Here is a 17,887-nt window from a genome sequence, read left to right as displayed (position 1 = left end):
ATTAGATTGATTATGTTCTCTGCAGCCAAAGATGGAGAAGCTCTATACATTCAGCAAAAACAAGGCCTGGAGCTGATTGTCGCTCTGATCATCAGCTTCTTATAGCAAAGCTCAAACTTAAACTGAAGAAAGTTGGAAAAACCACTGGGCTAGTCAAGTATAATCTAAACCAAAACCCTTATTAATACACAGTGGAAGTGAAGAACAGATTTAAGGAACTCGATTTGGTGGACAGAGTGCCTGAAGAACTTTGGATAGAGGCTCATAACATGGTACAGGAGGCAGCAACAAAAACCATCCCAAAGAAAAGGAAATGCAAGAAAGCAAAGTGGCTGTCCAGCAAGGCCTTAGAAATAGCAGAGAGGAGAAGGGAAGCAAAATGCAAGGGAGATAGGGAAAGTTATAGAAAATTGAATGCTGACTTCCAAAGAATAGCAAGGAGAGACTAGAGGGTCTTCTTAAATGAACAGTGCAAAGATATAGAGGAAAATAATAGAAAGGGAAAAAAACCAGAGATCTGTTCAAGAAAATTGGAGATGTTAAAGGAACATTTTGTGCAAAGATGGACATGATAAAGGACAAAAATGGTAGGGGCCTAACAGAAGCAGAAGACATCAAGAAGAGGTGGCAAGAATACACAGGAATTATACCAGACAGATCTGAATGTCCCAGACGACCTGGATAGTGTGGTTGCTGACCTTGAGCCAGACAAACTGGAGAGTGAATTCACCTCCTGGCAAATAGAAGGGGAAGATATGGAGGCAGTGACAGATTTTACTTTCTTGGGCTTCATGATGATTGCAGATGGAGACAGCAGCAACGAAATTAAAAGATGCCTGCTTCTTGGGTGGAAAGCGATGACAAACCTAGACAGCATCTTAAAAAGCAGAGATATCACCTTGCCGGCAAAGGTCCACATAATCAAAGCTATGGTTTTTCCTGTCGTGATGTATGGAATTGAGAGCTGGACCATAAAGAAGGCTGACCGCCGAAGAATTGATGCCTTTGAATTGTGGTGCTGGAGGAGACTCTTGAGAGTCCCCTGGACTGCAAGGAGAACAAACCTATCCATTCTAAAGGAAATCAGCCCTGAATGCTCACTGGAAAGACAGATCCTGAAGCTAAGGCTCCAATACTTTGGCCATCTCATGAGAAGAGAAGACTCCCTGGAAAAGACCCTGATGTTGTGAAGGTGTGAGGGCAAGAGGAGAAGGAGACGACAGAGGACGAGATGGTTGGACAGTGTCATCGAAGCAACCAACATGAATTTGATACAAATCCGGGAGGCAGTGGAAGACAGGCGGGCCTGGCATGCTCTGGTCCACGGGGTTACAAAGAGTGGACATGACTTAATGACTAAACAACAACAATTGCCTGTGTCGTATGGAGTTAATAAGAGCTGCATCCTGGAAGACCACAAATTGCTTAGCTTAGTTCTAGGGTGACTTGTCTTCTACTTCACATGCAGTCCACCTGCCAAGCACGTTTTGCTTTAAAACAGTATCCTCTTTAAGCTCCGCTCTCATTAGTAGTCAGCTAGTATGTCCGATGGAGTTAGTCATATATTGACTACCACGGCCAGTGACACATTATCTCCACCAGCAGTCAACTGTAGCAGAAGCAATGGTCATGATGAATCTCCAAGGCAGGGCAGGAAGGACTGAAGAAATCCTGCACAATGCGCTTCTTTCCGGGGTTCTTGGTTATAGGAAGAATCTAAGTGGAGATGTGACAAAGACCAAAAGGGGAAAAGCCAGCATGAATGGATTCCCCTGAAATAAAGAACTTCACTCCCCAACCGGGGTTCCATTGGTAGCCATGGTCCAAAGTTAAATTAGGGACCAGTTTTTGAAATCTGTATCAGTAGGGAGCAGAGCTCAGGTACAATTCTTTTTGAAGAAGTCCTAGAAATCTCCAGCGATTTTGATCGCTGGGAGATTCTGGGACATGCAGTGCATACTCCCAACGCTGGAGGTATTCAAGAGAAAGTTAGACAACCACCTGTCAGATATACAGTGGTGCCCCGCTAGACGCTTACCCCACTGAACAACGAAATCACTTGACGATTACTTTTTTGCGAGGGCAATTGCAGTCGCAAAACAATGTTTCTTATGGGGGATTTTCACTTTACGTTGATTAGGTCCTTGCTTCTCGAACCGTTTGTTTGCAAAACGATGATTTTTCCAGCTCCGCAAAATGGCTTCCCTTCGCAAAATGGCTGTTTTCCAGACAGGAGCTTCACAAAACAGTGATTTTAAACAGCTGATCGGCGGTTCTCTATGGGCGATCTTCACTGAATGATGAGGTATTTCCCCATTGGAACGCATTAACCGGATTTCAATGCATTCCAATGGTGTGGGTTTTTTTGCATGACGACGATTTCGCTGTGCAGCGATTTTAACAGAATAGATTATTGTCGTCATGCAGGGCACCACTGTACCTTGATTTGGATTCCTGCACTGAGCTGGGAGTTGGACTTGATGGCCCTTCCAACTCAATTATTCTATGATTCTATGATTGTCTATTTATAAACTGGCTTTCATATGTAACAGTTCACGCACATAACCTGAGGTATACAATAATTGGGGGGAAAGGCATAAAAATGCACACATACGTGCTTATCCCACTTCCTTTTTAAAGATACATTTGTAAAATGGCTCACAATAAAATATCAATAAAAAAACAAAGCCCAATTTAAAATATGCAGATCAGATAGTAGAGGGGGCAGACAATTGAGAGCGATACAATAAAGTAGCTAATAAAGCAGCAGATGGTAACGGATAAAGCAAGCTGAACATCACTTCTGAATAGATAAAACCAATGTCATCATTAAAAGCTTGGACAGATAAAAATGGTCTTAAACTAAACTGGTGTTTAGGATCAAAGCAGAGAATGTTCCCACTGTGCCGCTCTGGGGAGATTATTCCATAAACAGGTTGGCACTTCCAAAAGGGTCTTCCTAACATCTAAAGCTCAGGCACCTGGGGAATCTAGTTGTCCGGAAGCATAGTAAAAACCTTAAGGTTTTCGCCTCCACCGAAATAGAAGGAGCACACACCTGCCAAGGCTCCAATAGGAAGGAGCGTGGGAAAAAAAATTAAAAAATAGGAGCCAGCATGGAAAAAAGTCCTGTCCTTTACTGTGAGGGTCAACCTTGCATCTGCAGTGAATGGAATCAAGAACAAGTCTTCCTTAGTTGGCTGGATAGAAGGTCAGTTCAGAATAGGATACTTCTTAGATTATCCAGAATATCAAGGGGACCATGAGGGTGAAAAGATTCTGACTGGGTATCCCTGGATGTCCACCAGAGCTTGGAAATTTACTTTCAAGATAGTAAGCATAGAAAATACACTGAAGCTTTCCATAACTGTGAAACGGTAAGGTGACAGTTGTGAGTCCTAGACCATCATGCTATCAGTCCTCAGTTCCTTATCACTTTGCCCCGTCATTATATTCATTCTTTTCCAGAGTAACTTTCCAAGCTCTTATGTCCAGTTAGACATCCATCCATCAGTCTCACTTGCATGCACCATTAACATGCCGCATAAATAACACACAGTCTAGGACCTGATTTAAAATAAGAGAAAGCTTGATGTCATACTGAAGACTCGTTAGACCATAATATTTCCCAATGAGTTCGTCCAGACATTTCATTCAGATTGATGGGAAGACGGGAGGGGAGGGGAGGCAGACTCTGGGATTCTTAAGGCCAGATTCCACTGTGCTGGTTGAAAAAATATAATATCAAAACTGCCAGTGGCCAGTTTTCCAGGTGGCTAAATCTGTTTGTTGTAGGTCCAGGTTCCTTTGTGTTAGTTTACTTTGAAAAATAAGTGAGAAGCACCACCCCTGGAGGCTTCTAGAAGCAATAATTCTCTTTCTCTCCATGGTCGTGGTGGGGTCTGTGATGACCAAAGAGCTGTGGAAAGGACTTCGGTACCCAAAATAATTTCTACTCCAGTGCAGATGTAGAAAAATCTGGGTGGCACCAGACATGCCCCACGGGACAGCAGCCAAGAGTTAGAGCAACCATCTCCCGTTACCACTTTCTTAGACCGATCCCCAGGAGCACTTTACAGTGCTGTACTCTTGGCTTTAGCTACTTGGGAGTCACACAGTAGGACTGGAGTTGTTGGAACCAAAGTGAACCTACACCAATGTTTGTTTTTTCCACACTAATGTTGTGAGCACAGAGAAGAACAGGCCGCCTATGTCCGTGTACTGTATAACCTCACCATGTACCCTGGAAGATCTGATGCTGGCTGCCTCAAATGCTCATTATTGGGCAATATTGATCTGATATGTTTATTAATTATATGGCGGTGCTTCTGACACAAAGAAGGGAAAGGAAGATCTCTGTGAAGGAGTTCAGAAGTTGGAATCAAGCCATCCCTTCCGTGACTCATCAACACTTAGGTCTGAATCCACCAGGCAGTGCTAGCTAGAACAGATGATCTACGGAATGAATTCCCTTTGTGTTCAGTGTTGACTCAGCATTCAGTGATCGATTCAGACCTTTTGCACACGGAGGTTCAGAAGACCAACCTCCTTTATATAGCTGTAAGGATTACAGCTATATAAATTTTGAATTGTGATTTTGAATTGTGGTGCTGGAGGAGGCTCTTGAGAGTCCCCTGGACTGCAAGGAGAACAAACCTATCCGTTCTAAAGGAAATCAACCCCGAGTGCTCACTGGAAGGACAGATCCTGAAGCTGAGGCTCCAATCCTTTCGCCATCTCATGAGAAGACTCCCTGGAAAAGACCCTGATGTTGGGAAAGAGTGAAGGCAAGAGGAGAAGGGGACGACAGAGGACGAGATGGTTGGACAGGGTCATCGAAGCGACAAACATGAATCTGGCCCAACTCTGGGAGGCACTGGAAGACAGGAGGGCCTGGCGTGCTCTGGTCCATGGGCTCACGAAGAGTCGGACACGACTAAACGACTAAATGACGATGAAGGATTACAAAAGAACTGATGTGAAGGACCTGGGATAATCTGTACAAATGCTATGCATTTCAGTCATAGTAATGCTAATTATATGTTGATAATTGGAATAATATATTCGCTGTGGTTAATGCTGGGAAAGAAATCTGTCAATAGGCAGTCAGTCTAATGTTTGTTCCTTAAGGACAAGAAATGTAGAGTTGGGTGAAATGGAACATTCGATTGCACCAGATAAGAATCTGGTTCTGCCTGTATTTTAAACTTGTGAGAGGCCTTGAGTGGGAATTATACCAGCTCCTACCAGAGTGGCCCTCATTTTGGAGTTTTGTGGAACTTTTTGCTCCATATGAGAACAGATCGAGCTAAAGAACAATGGGTTTTATTTACAAAGTTTACTGTTGTTTCTTCCCGAGCTTTATTAGTAGGCCAGAGAGACTCGTTCACATCAATGCTGAAATCTGTTCCCTGTTGCTCCCAATATATCTCCTGTAATTCAACTTAATTTTTTTCTTTAAAAAAAGCTGTTTTGTAGAGATCTTAGGGACCCAAACTAAGAAAAAGCAGTTAGCGCACCGCTTAGTGTCATCTTGTCCCCCTCCTCCCCGCCTCTCTTTTCTTTGCTTAACATTAATCTTAATGCTTAAAGTGATCTGGTTTTGAAGTGATGTATTGTTTGGAAGCTGCCTGAAATTCTTTCGGAGGAACTCTGTGATCAGAAGGGTCCTCAGGTGCACTGAGGCACTGAAAAGCTAGTTTTCACTGACACATAAGCCTTTTTATCATCAAGATGAGGTAGTGGTCGTATTTTAATTAAAATGTCAGAACAAATACTGTTGGAGTTATTGAAAATGAATCACCAGATAAAGTGATCACTGGGCCATGGCAGGTCAGAGAGGCAAAGTCACCTGCAGGAAGAGGACTCTATTCATTTTCCTGACTAAATGAAGAAGTAACTTTTTTTTAATATGTAGAAGTCACAACTTTTAATAATATTTTTAAAAGAACCCTTACCACAGCGAGTGCCACTTTTTTTCTCTCTCAGCTGAATATCTCCTCCAAACAATATCATTTTTAAATTAAATAATATGAAGAGGAACTTTGACATTATGGGTGTCTATGCCCGCACTTGAATCCTTAGTCTGGTGTAGTTTTTAAAACTATATGTATTTATTAGATTTTTATGTCTCCCAGCTAGCAAATGCCTTTGGGATAGCTTTGAAATGTGAAAATTTAAAATAGTCAATGAAATAACAGCCAGAGGCAGGGAAAGTTACATTTTAGGGCTAGAGTTCCTAGAATAACCCAGCCATCATAGCCAAATGAACAAAAAACAGCCAAAGTTATAAGACAGGAAACAGTGACCAGAATCCTACTGGGATTTTATACTGGCGTCACGCAAACAGTGTATGTTTTGCAGGTGGATTGCCTCAAGTCAGAATGTTGTCATAGACATTATTTGTTGTCTGCTGAGTCAGGCAACTCGGTGTGTGCCAGATAATGCCTACACTGTGTTGTTGTTGTTTTTCAACCTCGAGATAATCCATCTCTACAGGTTATGGCATTTGTGTTATGGTTGTGGGGTAAGCAACAGGATTTGGGCCAATCAAAAATAACTAGTTTGAGATAGAACACCAACCAGAAGAAGAAAAAGGCCGTAGCCTGACATCTAAGTGAACGCAAGTAGGGTGCCCGGTGGATCTTCCTAGGGTAGGTGTGTCCTAGATGTTGAGAAGGCTCCTGTAGTCACCCATTACACGATTGTCAGTGGCCCCACCCAGGCAAGATCCTTGGGAAATAATCTGAGCTATCAGGCAAGATCATGTGACAGAAAGCACCCCTTTATGTAGACTGGCTCTGTGCCATTTAGCATTTTAAAGATCAGCGTCAACACTTTGCATCTTTTAAATTAATCCTGTTAATTTCAGTGGATCTAATTATGACTCAGTCTTTATCCAAACCCTGTTTCCTCTCTTTATAAAGAGAGAGTAAGGTTATGGGAAGTAATTCTCTCTGGAACATCTATCCATAACCATCGTTGCTTGAAATACACTGACTGGAATCCAATTAAGAAGTTATGCCGGCACAATTGCATTGGCATAATTTTAGCTATAAATAAATACTGAACCATTAAAAAAATCCACCAAAGAACATGTGGCGCTTAAAGAAATTAGATCTCACTTAACAGCAGCAAAGCGCAAACAAATATAAGTATCAACAAGAAGGGGCCCTTCTAGTCCTTTCCAGTACAGTGGTGCCTCGCTAGACGATGATAATCTGTTCCACTGAAATCGCTGTTTAGCGAAATCATTGTCTAGCGAAAAGCATTTCCCTATTGGAATGCATTGAAACCTGTTTAATGCGTTCCAATGAGGAAGAATCGTTGTTGTCTGGGGAAGATCGGCCATAGGAAACCCGCTTTGTGAACCGCCGATCAGCTGTTTAAATCGCTGTCTTGCGAAGCTTAAGTCCCAAAAACACCTGTTTTGCGAGCGCGGAGGGAGCTGTCAAAACCGTCGTCTAGTGAAAATCGGTTTGTGAAGCAGGGACCAAACATTGTCCAGCGAAATTCCCCCATAGGAATCACTGTTTTGCGAATCACTATAGCAATCGCAAAAAGTCAATGTCTAGCGAAAAAACTGTCATGCGGGTTAACTGTCTAGCGAGGCACCACTGTAAATATTTTTAACCTCATGCCAAAATGAACGTATTTCTGCAGAATCTGGGCATCACCACAGAGAAGAATCTTTTCCTTACCTTTCAAAGAGGAAGGCTCTTGAGCAAGGACTTCAGATGAGTTGCTTTTCAACATTTTACTGAGCCATGAAAAGACTCACCACAGCTGAATGATATGATTTAAATGTGTGGGTTTTTTTCATAATTTCAGTAAGTGAAGGCACAGCAGAAGGTCAAAAGCCTCAGATTCTGTGGTCGGTCTATTTCAACATGAGAGACTCTTCTGGTATAGACAGGGCTTCGTACGACAACTTGCCTTCCAATCTCTACGTTTGTTCTGGGCCTGACAGTGCTTTGGGGAACGACTGTGCCGTCAAACAGGTAAGAAAGTCTCAAGGTTTTTCTGTGTTTTTTGGCTGAACGTTGGTAATAGAAGGAATGGTGCTAGTGGAGTATTCCCAAATAGAGGTGGGCATGAACCGGTGGTTCGTGCTGGTTCGTTTATCAGCCGAATGAGTGTTTGGCATTTCAGAGTCCCACCTCCTCCGAGGGTGCCCACTCATAGTAAGCACCCAGAGAAGGCAGGGCAGGGAAGCCAGGCCACTGCCTCGGGGGCGGGGGGGGGGAGAGACACCAAAAACCTGTTTGGCCGATAAACAAACTGCCAAACTGGCAGTTCATGCCCATCTCTATTCCCAAACCAGACATTTGAATTGACATCTGAGTCCAGGAATTAAAGGCCACCCAGAGGCCACTTTGAATCCATGATCTTGGGCTCAGAAGGAAGAGATGCCATGGAAGAATTGGGGAGGAGAACAGAAGCCCTCTACTCCCTAGACTTATCGACGCAGAGGTGGTGTCCTGTTGCTCGGTCCAGATCCGTTCAAATGCACCAGGAGAACACTGCAGGGAGATGAACGGAGGTGGGGAATTCTGCATCCGCCTCAGAGTTTTTCCAAGGCATTTCCTCGAACGTCACCATCTGTAGGAATAAAAGAATTTCCTTCTTCCTTTAGCTGCATCAAAACGCTGCTCTTTTTGAGGGGGGGCGGGTAAATCATTTATTAATATCATAGAAGCTGTACGCTTCCTCTTAAGTCTTTGATCTTTTTTTATCCTCTTAACAGGCTAGTTATTGCCTTGTAAAACAAAATTAAGATGACTATTAGCCTTTGAAAATACGGATCAGATGTGAACGTTCGGGCTGCATCAGCTGTTCTTTTCAAAAAGCCCATTGATAATGGCCATTGGAAAAAAAAATATCTGCAGCTGTTTAAAATTTCTTGCATATATTCTCTCCGACCTGAGTCATTCAAAATTTAATGGCTGCTCTAGCCTTCTGAACTTCAGAAGTTGGAAAAGTTAACCTTGCACACTCAGTTTGGACACAGAGCAACATGGTTTGAAATGCTTTTATCTTCTTGCATCCAGTTCTTTACTTTTTTATAAAGACTATTCACTTCACATCAAGCTGGTATTTTATACTCTCCCTTTGAGATTAGTGAGACTGGAAACGGTCATCTTTGGTGGCATTGCAAACTATAAAGTTCCCCCATGGTTTCCAGTCTTTTTAAAGTCAAAAAACAGAGTTTGGAAGTTACAAATTACAAGTGACACCGTTACCTTTAGCTAATTCCTTTTTTTTGGGGGGGGGGGTAACAAAGTCACATTTCAATGGCAACACAAGAAGCAAAATCTAAGCTACTTCATTTGTATGATTAATTGCATTTTAGTTACTTTCAAAGGTTACAGTTAGAGGGGCATATTCAGAGATATTTTGATAGGTTTTATGTCATTCCGTTTCAGTGGTTCTCAGCCTTGAGGACTGAGATGTTCTTGGACTACAACTCCCATAAATCCTGGCCAGCACAGCTAGTGGCGAAGGCTTCTGGGAGTTTTAGTCCAAGAACATCTGGAGACCCAAGGTTGGGAACCAGTGCTATTAGTCCTGAGCTCCCCCCCCCGAACAAAAAGGCGACAAGCAACACAAAAAGTAATGTAACCAGCTACTTTTCAAACATCAGAATCAATAATGACAGTGGGTGAGATTTCAAACAGTCAATGAGTAACAGGAAGGTGTTACATTAAGCTGAACTTTCCTAACTTTAGCCAAAGATGCAAGAGGGCTTAGATTTACTGTACTCTTTGTTTAAAAACCGGCAAGTCCTTGTAACCTGAGGAGGCCAGGAAGAGGAACTTCGGCAGTTGTATGAGAAGTATGAAAAAATAACTGTGTCCCCAGCGTGTTTTCTGGAGGCATGCAATGCTACCACCTTGTGGACGCAGTGCAGTGAGTACCTCAAAGGGAGACCTCGTGGGAACCCTATAGATGCCACATGAGTTTTCTCCTCTTGGAAGACAGAGGTGAGATATACTCATAAAGATTTACTTTCAGGCGAAAAACGCCAGTGAGACTTCTGAGTGGGAGAAAATACCACCTTTGCCAAAATGCAAAGATAAAAGTCACATGCCCCACATTCTCACTAAAAGAGAGAATAGGCAGAAGAACTAGTACAAAATGGTCTGTTTGCTGGAGAAAGGGAAATCTTGTACATATTGGTTTATTTATTTGTTTGTTTATTTATTTATTTATTTATTTATTTACCGTATTTTTCGCACCATAAGACGCACTTTCCCCCCACAAAACAGGGGGGTGGAAAGTCTCTGCGTCTTATGGAGCGAAGAAAACAGATTATATTTTCCTGTTTTCTTCTCCTAAAAAATTGGTGCGTCTTATGGAAAGGTGCGTCTTATGGAACGAAAAATACGGTATTTATTTATGTGCCACCTTTCTCCCCAGAATAAATTTTCATTAATACACTTTTGTCTTTTCCTTAAAAATGTGGTGTTCAAGGGGGGGGGGCTCACAAACTTCATTAGAAACAATGTGAAAAAGAAGCCGCCCAAGGAGTATAAAACTGTTGAAGCCATCACAGTAGTCACGGCAATTCAAATTGGGACACTAGTCAGCAAAGCATCGGAACAGTATTCGGGTACTTGCCAGCTTACCCACACAGAGGTGGATCATGGCCTCGGCCTGAGGGCAAATGACCTGCGTGTTGTTTTCTTCCCTCCCCCTGTCCCAACCCTTCCAAACAGGCTGAGGTGATTTTTCAAGAGATGTTCCCCAAAGAGGAATTCTGCCCACCGCCTCCAAATCCAGAAGACATTATCTATGATGGGGACGGAACTCAGCCGGAAGATCCTGGATTTAGCAGTCCCTCTGAGGACAATCCCGAGAATACGCCAGAGAAGCTGACTGAAGAGAACGAAGTCCCCCCTGAGGAGTGAGCCGCTGGCCAGGCCATCCCTGAACAACGTCGCTCTGGACTCTGAAGTTCAACCCCATCTGAAGGACCACCATCGGACTCTTGTAAACAACAGGCAACCCAGCCATTCAGTGGGACTTGACTGAGTAGCTTGACAGTTGAGTTGGAGACCCAAGAACCTCGTCTGCAATCCCATGCTGAGATATGTTATTAGCCTTCCTCATTGCTCTGGGAAAGACATGTTGCTGTTTAGTAAATATAAGGGATTCCCCGGCCCCATGCAGTTAGCCAGCAGCACAACATAGAAGCGTAGATTTTTGTTTCAGAGAAGGTGGGAGCCCTTCGTTCCATTCCCGGGGGGGAAAAACTGCTTGGACCAGAACTGGAGGGCAAGTTTTGGTAACAGCCTTCCACCATCGGCTCTTTGGCAGGATGAAAGCATTTGCCTGTTCTGTCATTTTGTTTGGCTTGCTGTGCAGAATGTCGCTGATGTGTGTCATCTGCTCAATAGAATAATATATATATAAATATATATAAATAAAGTCCTTGCCTTCTTGAAAGTAGTTGTATGGCGGTCATTTACAACTTAAAACCCTCTTCATTTATTTGCTTTAAAGAAATCAGCTATATCACTGATGCTTACAGTCTAATAGTATAAAAATCCCGAGTAATTTGAGGGAGCACACTGCAGAAAATCCTTGGTACCACGTCATGCTGCGAAAATGACGATTTCATAGATAATTAAAAAGGCGCCAAGCCAATATAGCTGAATAGTTGAGATACTTCACTTGCAGATCATCTTTGCCTTCCCTTCCCTCACCTTTTAGTCACCTATTCTCTTCTCTGGTTCACCTTTTCTTTCTACTTATTTATTTATTTGATTTGTATCTCGCCCATCTGGTCTATACGACCACTCTAGGCGGCTACTGGTTTCTACTGGTCAGCCTTCCTTGTCTAGTGTTCCCCAGCTATCTTGGTCACTCTGTCTCGGGTTGATGGGAGATGTTGTCCAACATCTCAGAGCGCACCAGGTTGAGGAAGGCTGAGCTGGTTAGAAACGACAGGCACGGTGCAAAGTGCGTCACTGCAGTTTCAAACGGTTTGATGTTCCACTTTTTATCATAAACAAAGAGATCATGGTTGCAGTCTTTGATTTTAAATGATGCAGAGTGCCTATGAGCCGGTCTCATGTCTTATTCATGCGCCGGATGAGGTTCGTAAATGTATTTGCTTGAGTCGCTCAGTAGTTTGCTGTGGGGTTATTTATACCATAAGAACAGAGATGGACATGAGCCTGGAAAATGGTGGTTCGTTATGGCTCATGGTTAGCCACGAACCGACTGGAAAACCAAACTGGTTCGTGGTTTGGCTTTCGGCTTGTGTCCAAGGGGCCCACCTGCTCCTGTTGCTCCACGAAGCTGCCGTTGCCATCTTCAAAGAAAGGGCAGGAGAAGAAGGAAAAGGCGGGGTCAGGTTTGAGAGGTGATGGGGGCAGCCGGAAGGGCAAGGATCGGCTTGGCCAAAGCAGATATAAAGCACTGAGTGGAAAGAAGCCCGGCACTTTGCTTCATTCCAGCAAAATGGGCTTCACAAATCAAACCACAAACCAGCCTCGTAGTCCCATTCATACTTATATCTACATAAGTCTTTCATTTCCCAAGAACAAATGGATTAAAGTGGTGTGGGTTGGGTTTTTTTTTATTCCCCCCCCCCTACATTAAATTTCATAATTTAAGCATGCCAAAAGGAGAATTAAAGCATGCCTGGAGAGAACTGGACAAAAATAAGATATGCTAGACAGAATATATTTGAAAAATAGTATGGTTGTTTTTGTTTTGTTTTTTTAAAGTGATACTTTATCTAAAGGATTATTAATTAAGTTTGAGAAAGATAAGGTTAATTGAATTTTTAAATGAGCAGTGGTGTTATCCTTCAAGCACCTTGAAGGCTCATTATGGATGCGCACCTTTTTATCCCCCTTGGAAGCGATTTGATAGGTTTGAATCCTTTTTTTTTTTAAAGTGATGCTTCTAAAATCAACTTCTATTTACAGTATTGGGATATTCATTTTCAGCCAGTGGGTCAAACGCGCTAGTAGGTTGCGTCCAGGTGGCTTAAGGTCAGCTGCATCACTGCCATTTTTGCAAGTGAAGACAGTTTGGCTAGATAGCTCAGCGAGTTAAGTGTATGGCTTTTGAAGCCCGAGGTGGAGAGTTCGATTCCCCACTATGTCTCCTGGGAGAAGAGGCAGCCAGGGTGGCCTTGGGCAAGCTGCACACAGTCCCAGGGCGCCCCCAGAAGAAGAGGATGGTCGACCACTTCTGAGGACCACCTAGAAAATCATGACTCACAATTGACTTGAAGGCATATCATAATCAAGTGAGGATAGAGGGATCACTCTCAGTTAAAATGTAAGAACATAAAGGAGAGCCATGCTGGATCGTAGCAAAAAACTATCTATTACAACATTCTGGTTACTCCGTGGCCAACCAGATGCTTTGGGGAAGCCTACAAGCAGAGCCATGAACATAATAGCACCCTCTGTATTATTTTTTCTGAGGCTTAGTACCTCCAATCCTAGCTGTCGTGTGGACTAGAGGCCCTGAAAGCCCAAAGCTCCATGAATTTACTAGTCATTTTTAAAGCCACCCTAGTTGGCAGCTGTCACTATATCATGTGGCAGTGGATTCCACAGTTGAACTATGCATTGTGTAAAGAACTACAGTACCTCCTTTTCTCTCCCCTGGATCTTCCATCACTGAGTTTCAATGCATAACCACAGGTTCTAGTGTTACAATACAGTAAAGGAAGAAGAGTTATCCCAAGTATATTTTACCCCCACTCTGCATTTTCTGTAAACTTCTATTGCATCTCCCTTTACTTGCCTCTTTTCCTAAGCTAAAGTGCCCCAAACATAGCAAATTTCCCCCCTAAGAGATCTGCTCCCAGTCCCTTCATTGTTTTGGTTCCCCTTTTCAATTGAGCAAAAAAAAAAAAAACCTACAGCACAGCAGCTCTTAGCTTGATTTCAGAATAATCATGTGCTGACTTATGGCGACTATTTTCAGGACTTTCCAGGTAGAGAATATTCAGAAGTGCTTTACCCTTCCCTTCCTCTAGGGGCAGCCTTGGGACTGTGCAGCTGGCTGTTCTCTGGAGAGGCATGGTGGGGAATCGAATTCTCAACCTCAGAGAGGTTTTTTTTCCACATTATGTGCTGACAGAACAAAGCAAAATGAATAAAAATATGACTTGAACAGCTGAATCAAAGGAAATATTATATCACTAGGGCTTACGCAGGACATTTTAATTCAATGTGTGTCCCATGACACTAATCGCTGAGACTTGATATGCTTTTTATTTTAGATGTATGTTGAAAACTCACCTGTTTTTATAAGCTCCTGCTGTAGAGTAACTATCATGGATACCATGGAAAACATACATATTTATTTTAATTCTGTGCATTAAAATGTTTTATTATTGGTGGACATAGGTTTGAAACCTTCATACCCAGGCAGTTTATAAATATTTGCAAAACCGTAATTAAAGATGACTGCCATATTGCAGGCTGGGGTGGGTTCCATCACTAAACATGTTGATAGCTATTGAATTAACCAACCTTCTTCATGTGTTTGCCGCCTTCTTTCCAAACCATTCTGTATCTTCCTGTATACCTGTCATTGTTCACCTGCCTTTTGGAAGTGTCCCTCTCCCTCTCTGAGAGATTGCGCTTTGCCCCATTTGACAGGCAATCATTAGAACTAGGATGCCTGCAGACTAAGGAGACCTTTTCCTCCTATTATTACAAGGAAGGATTTATGTAAGTAACTCATATTAATGATAATGGGACTTGTCGTGTGTAAATTTTACTTGTGCCAATGGCAGAGTTGCCCCCTGAAAGAAATCCCCATTTCTCTGCAGGAATGACTTTCAAAATGGCATTCGAGATGCCATGGAATTTCTCCATCGGAAATGACCTGTGCCAGCCTTTCCTTCCGGCTCGCCATGGTTCATTTCGTCGTACCTAACAATCATCTCAACCCACCTCTGTGTTCTGCAAATAATCACATTGAAGAGCTACAAGGATTTCTCTTCTTGTGATGCCTGAGAACTTCTTTAAAAAAAAAATAAGGAAAAGGGAGAAAAGAATAAAAGCGTGCTTGCCGATGCTGTATTTGAAACTTTTTTTCCCCCAGTTAGTATAAATGGAATCTGAATTAAAGGCATCTAGTGTGCTACCAACTCTTGATAGAACGGCTCCAGTTCAAGGTGGCCAAGAGTCACACCATTCTGAAAACACACAAGATCTACCCAAATAAGGCAAACCTTGCTATCAAAGTGTCCAGTTATGTCCTCTTCATTTCTGTACTGTTCCCGTCATCCAGATGATGCAAGGCTTGATCTGATACCATCAGCGCCTTTCTGTGCTTTTGTAAAAATCTCTGTTGTAGGGATAGTTTGTTTAGTTTCAGGGTTTGTTCTGGGGTGGAGTTGAGCGCTATGAAGATTACAATTGAAGGTGCATTTCCACATCTGGAGCTCCCACTAAAGCGGCCTTCAATGATATAAGGCTGCTTTGATCAGCTTCTTTAAAAGTTTCATATGCAAAGATCCAGCAAGGAAGTGGTTTATACAGATCTTTTTCCTACAATCTGAAAGATTTCCTGAAGAGAAGCAGTTTTCAAAGATGTGGCTTCTGTTTCTACAATTTAGAAGCAAATCCTAGTAAAACTTTACAAACTGGGCTGTAACTTTTGCTCTGCCTTGATACTCAGTTCTCCAGTGTTCTTTTCTAGTCGTAATTGGGTGTGCGTTGTTGCGTATTCTTTGTCATTCCATACACACTATTGGGTCCCCTCAGCTGGAGCTTGAAAAAAATTATGATTTCAGACTACAAATCCTGGAATCCTCAGTGTTAGCTGGAAAATAAGGGGACTCGTAGCGCAAAAGCCAACTTGTCCAGCGTGATGTTTTTGATTCTCTAATGTTCCAGCTGAACTTACGAAAGCATCTCATTTCACTATGACCATTTATCAGACCTGTTCTGAGGTGTCCATCAAAAACTGTTGTCAGCCTTCTGGAATGATGAGGCTTTGCAACTGGATCTATCAATACAGTCCCCCCAGGCTGAAAGCACAGAACCCCCCCCTCCCCATTATCTTTATTTACAGGCGTGCAGTTGCTGCTTATAATAGAGGTTTGGTTGACTTACCCAAATGTGGATGGGAAAACTGCTGGGGAATGTTGTAAATCCCCCTGGCACTTGAGATTCCGAAAGTTGACAGTGAAGCATCGAGGAAATGCTGTTTGTTGTTGACTGCATGGGAGGTCTGATCAAAGGAGACTTCAATAATAATAATAAAACACTTGCACTCTTCTCTTTGTCATAACTTGAACAGGTAATAAATTCTCTGCCCATGCATACATCAGCAAAAAAAAAAAAAGGATGAGGAAATATGCAGAATGCATATCAAACCCAGCTGTGTACACTCAAGGTAGCTCCGAAGGATTTGCCTGTAGGTACTTAACAGAAAGACTCTGATCATGATCATTTAAAAAATAAAAATCTCATTTTTTCTCTCTCTATGGATATGGTAATACGTGTTTGGAATGATCAAAACCCCAGGCCTCTTAAGAATTTTTCCCTTAATAAAAAAGGAATTTCTACTGAAGCTGCTGACATAGACCTGAAAGTACATAGATGAAATGTAGTGCAGAGGTGGAGAAATGGATATTGCTTCTCCTCTACCCTCTCATCTTAATTACAGCATCTGGGCACCACAGTGGCTGAAGGCTATCAGGAAGCTGAACTGCGTTTGTTGCAGCTGCTGCTGATGGGTCTGTCGTTGATATCACATGGACCTCCTCCAAAATATCAAGCTTTGGTCTTGAAGTCTCAAGGAATGGATGCTGTTGACCTGGTTCCTCCTCCTCCCTTAGCCTCAGAGGTCAATAAAGAAACTGCTTGTTTTGATCAGTTCAAGTAGCATTATCTACTCCGGCAATCTCTGCATCACAGGTGGACAACATACAGCCCTCCAGATGTGGCAGACTCTAAACATATCTGGAGGACCACAGGCGCCTCCATCTCTCCTTCTGAAGCATCCCTGCAACCAACAGGTCTTAGGTGTCATAGATGCTTATGGGGTCACAGAGGTGGGGGTAAGCAAGAGTCATAAGGGGGACCCCTACTATTTCTGGGTACCAGGTGCGAGGAGAATCCAGGTAAGTCGGCCTAGAGTCTGGATGGAACCTGGCGAACTGGGTAAGGCGGCAATCCAGAGGTGGTGTAGAGGGACAGCGGCTTTCTGGTGCCCTGACAGTGCAGAAGGAGAACATCTTTCCAGTGATGTAACAAGGCTTGCCAGGAAACAGTGGGGATGGTTGCCCAGGATTTAAATTCTCTCGCTTATAAAATCAGAAGTTCAGTTCTTCTAACACCATTCCCCCTGAGATTTATCTCTTTCCCCACCTCCTCCAAATACCTGTTGCACATTTTTGAATTTCTGGTAAAATCCTCTTTTTGCTCCTCAGTAGAGGTACAGAGGTCCACAGGGGAAGAGACCTACAAATTTCCCAGAGTCCACTCCTTTCACATTAACTGGCACTTAATTTATTTATTTATTTGTTCGATTTATATCCCGCCCATCTGGTATATTCTACCACTCTAGGCGGCTTACAGAATATAAAAAACAATTTTTAAAAAAGATAAAAATATTAGCACACAACAATAACAAATAGTGCAGGAATAAATAAATAATAAATAGCAAAGCAAAGAAATCAGTAGTTGACAGGAGGGAAGGCCTGGATGTACATCCATGTTTTCAGTTGGCATTTGAAAGTACCCAGCGTTGGGGCCTCGCGAATTTCCGGAGGAAGGTTGTTCGAAAGACGAGGAGCCACCGCCGAGAAGGCCCGGCTTCATGTCTTTTCCCTCTGGGCCTCCCTCGGCGTCAGGCTCCTCAGCCTCACCTCCTGACTCATGCGGGTGATCCAGCT

The 17,887-nt window shown here is 42.9% G+C and overlaps 1 protein-coding gene across 2 annotated transcripts in view; it reads left to right on the top strand.

Moving 5' to 3' along the window:
• The window catches only part of CHM (CHM Rab escort protein), a 73,211-nt gene extending 61,763 nt beyond the window's left edge, over positions 1 to 11,448 (top strand). For both annotated transcript variants that reach the window (XM_072981098.2, XM_072981096.2), the window contains 2 exons: positions 7,831 to 8,000; positions 10,719 to 11,448. In XM_072981098.2, the coding sequence (XP_072837199.2) occupies positions 7,831 to 8,000; positions 10,719 to 10,910 (362 nt within the window). In that variant the 3' untranslated portion in view covers positions 10,911 to 11,448. The remainder of the gene's footprint in view (positions 1 to 7,830; positions 8,001 to 10,718) is intronic.
• The last annotated feature ends 6,439 nt before the right edge of the window (positions 11,449 to 17,887 follow it).

The sequence above is a fragment of the Pogona vitticeps genome, chromosome 11 (genome assembly GCF_051106095.1).
Source record: "Pogona vitticeps strain Pit_001003342236 chromosome 11, PviZW2.1, whole genome shotgun sequence".
NCBI lineage: Eukaryota > Metazoa > Chordata > Lepidosauria > Squamata > Agamidae > Pogona > Pogona vitticeps.
This window is presented reverse-complemented; position numbering and strand designations above follow the sequence as displayed.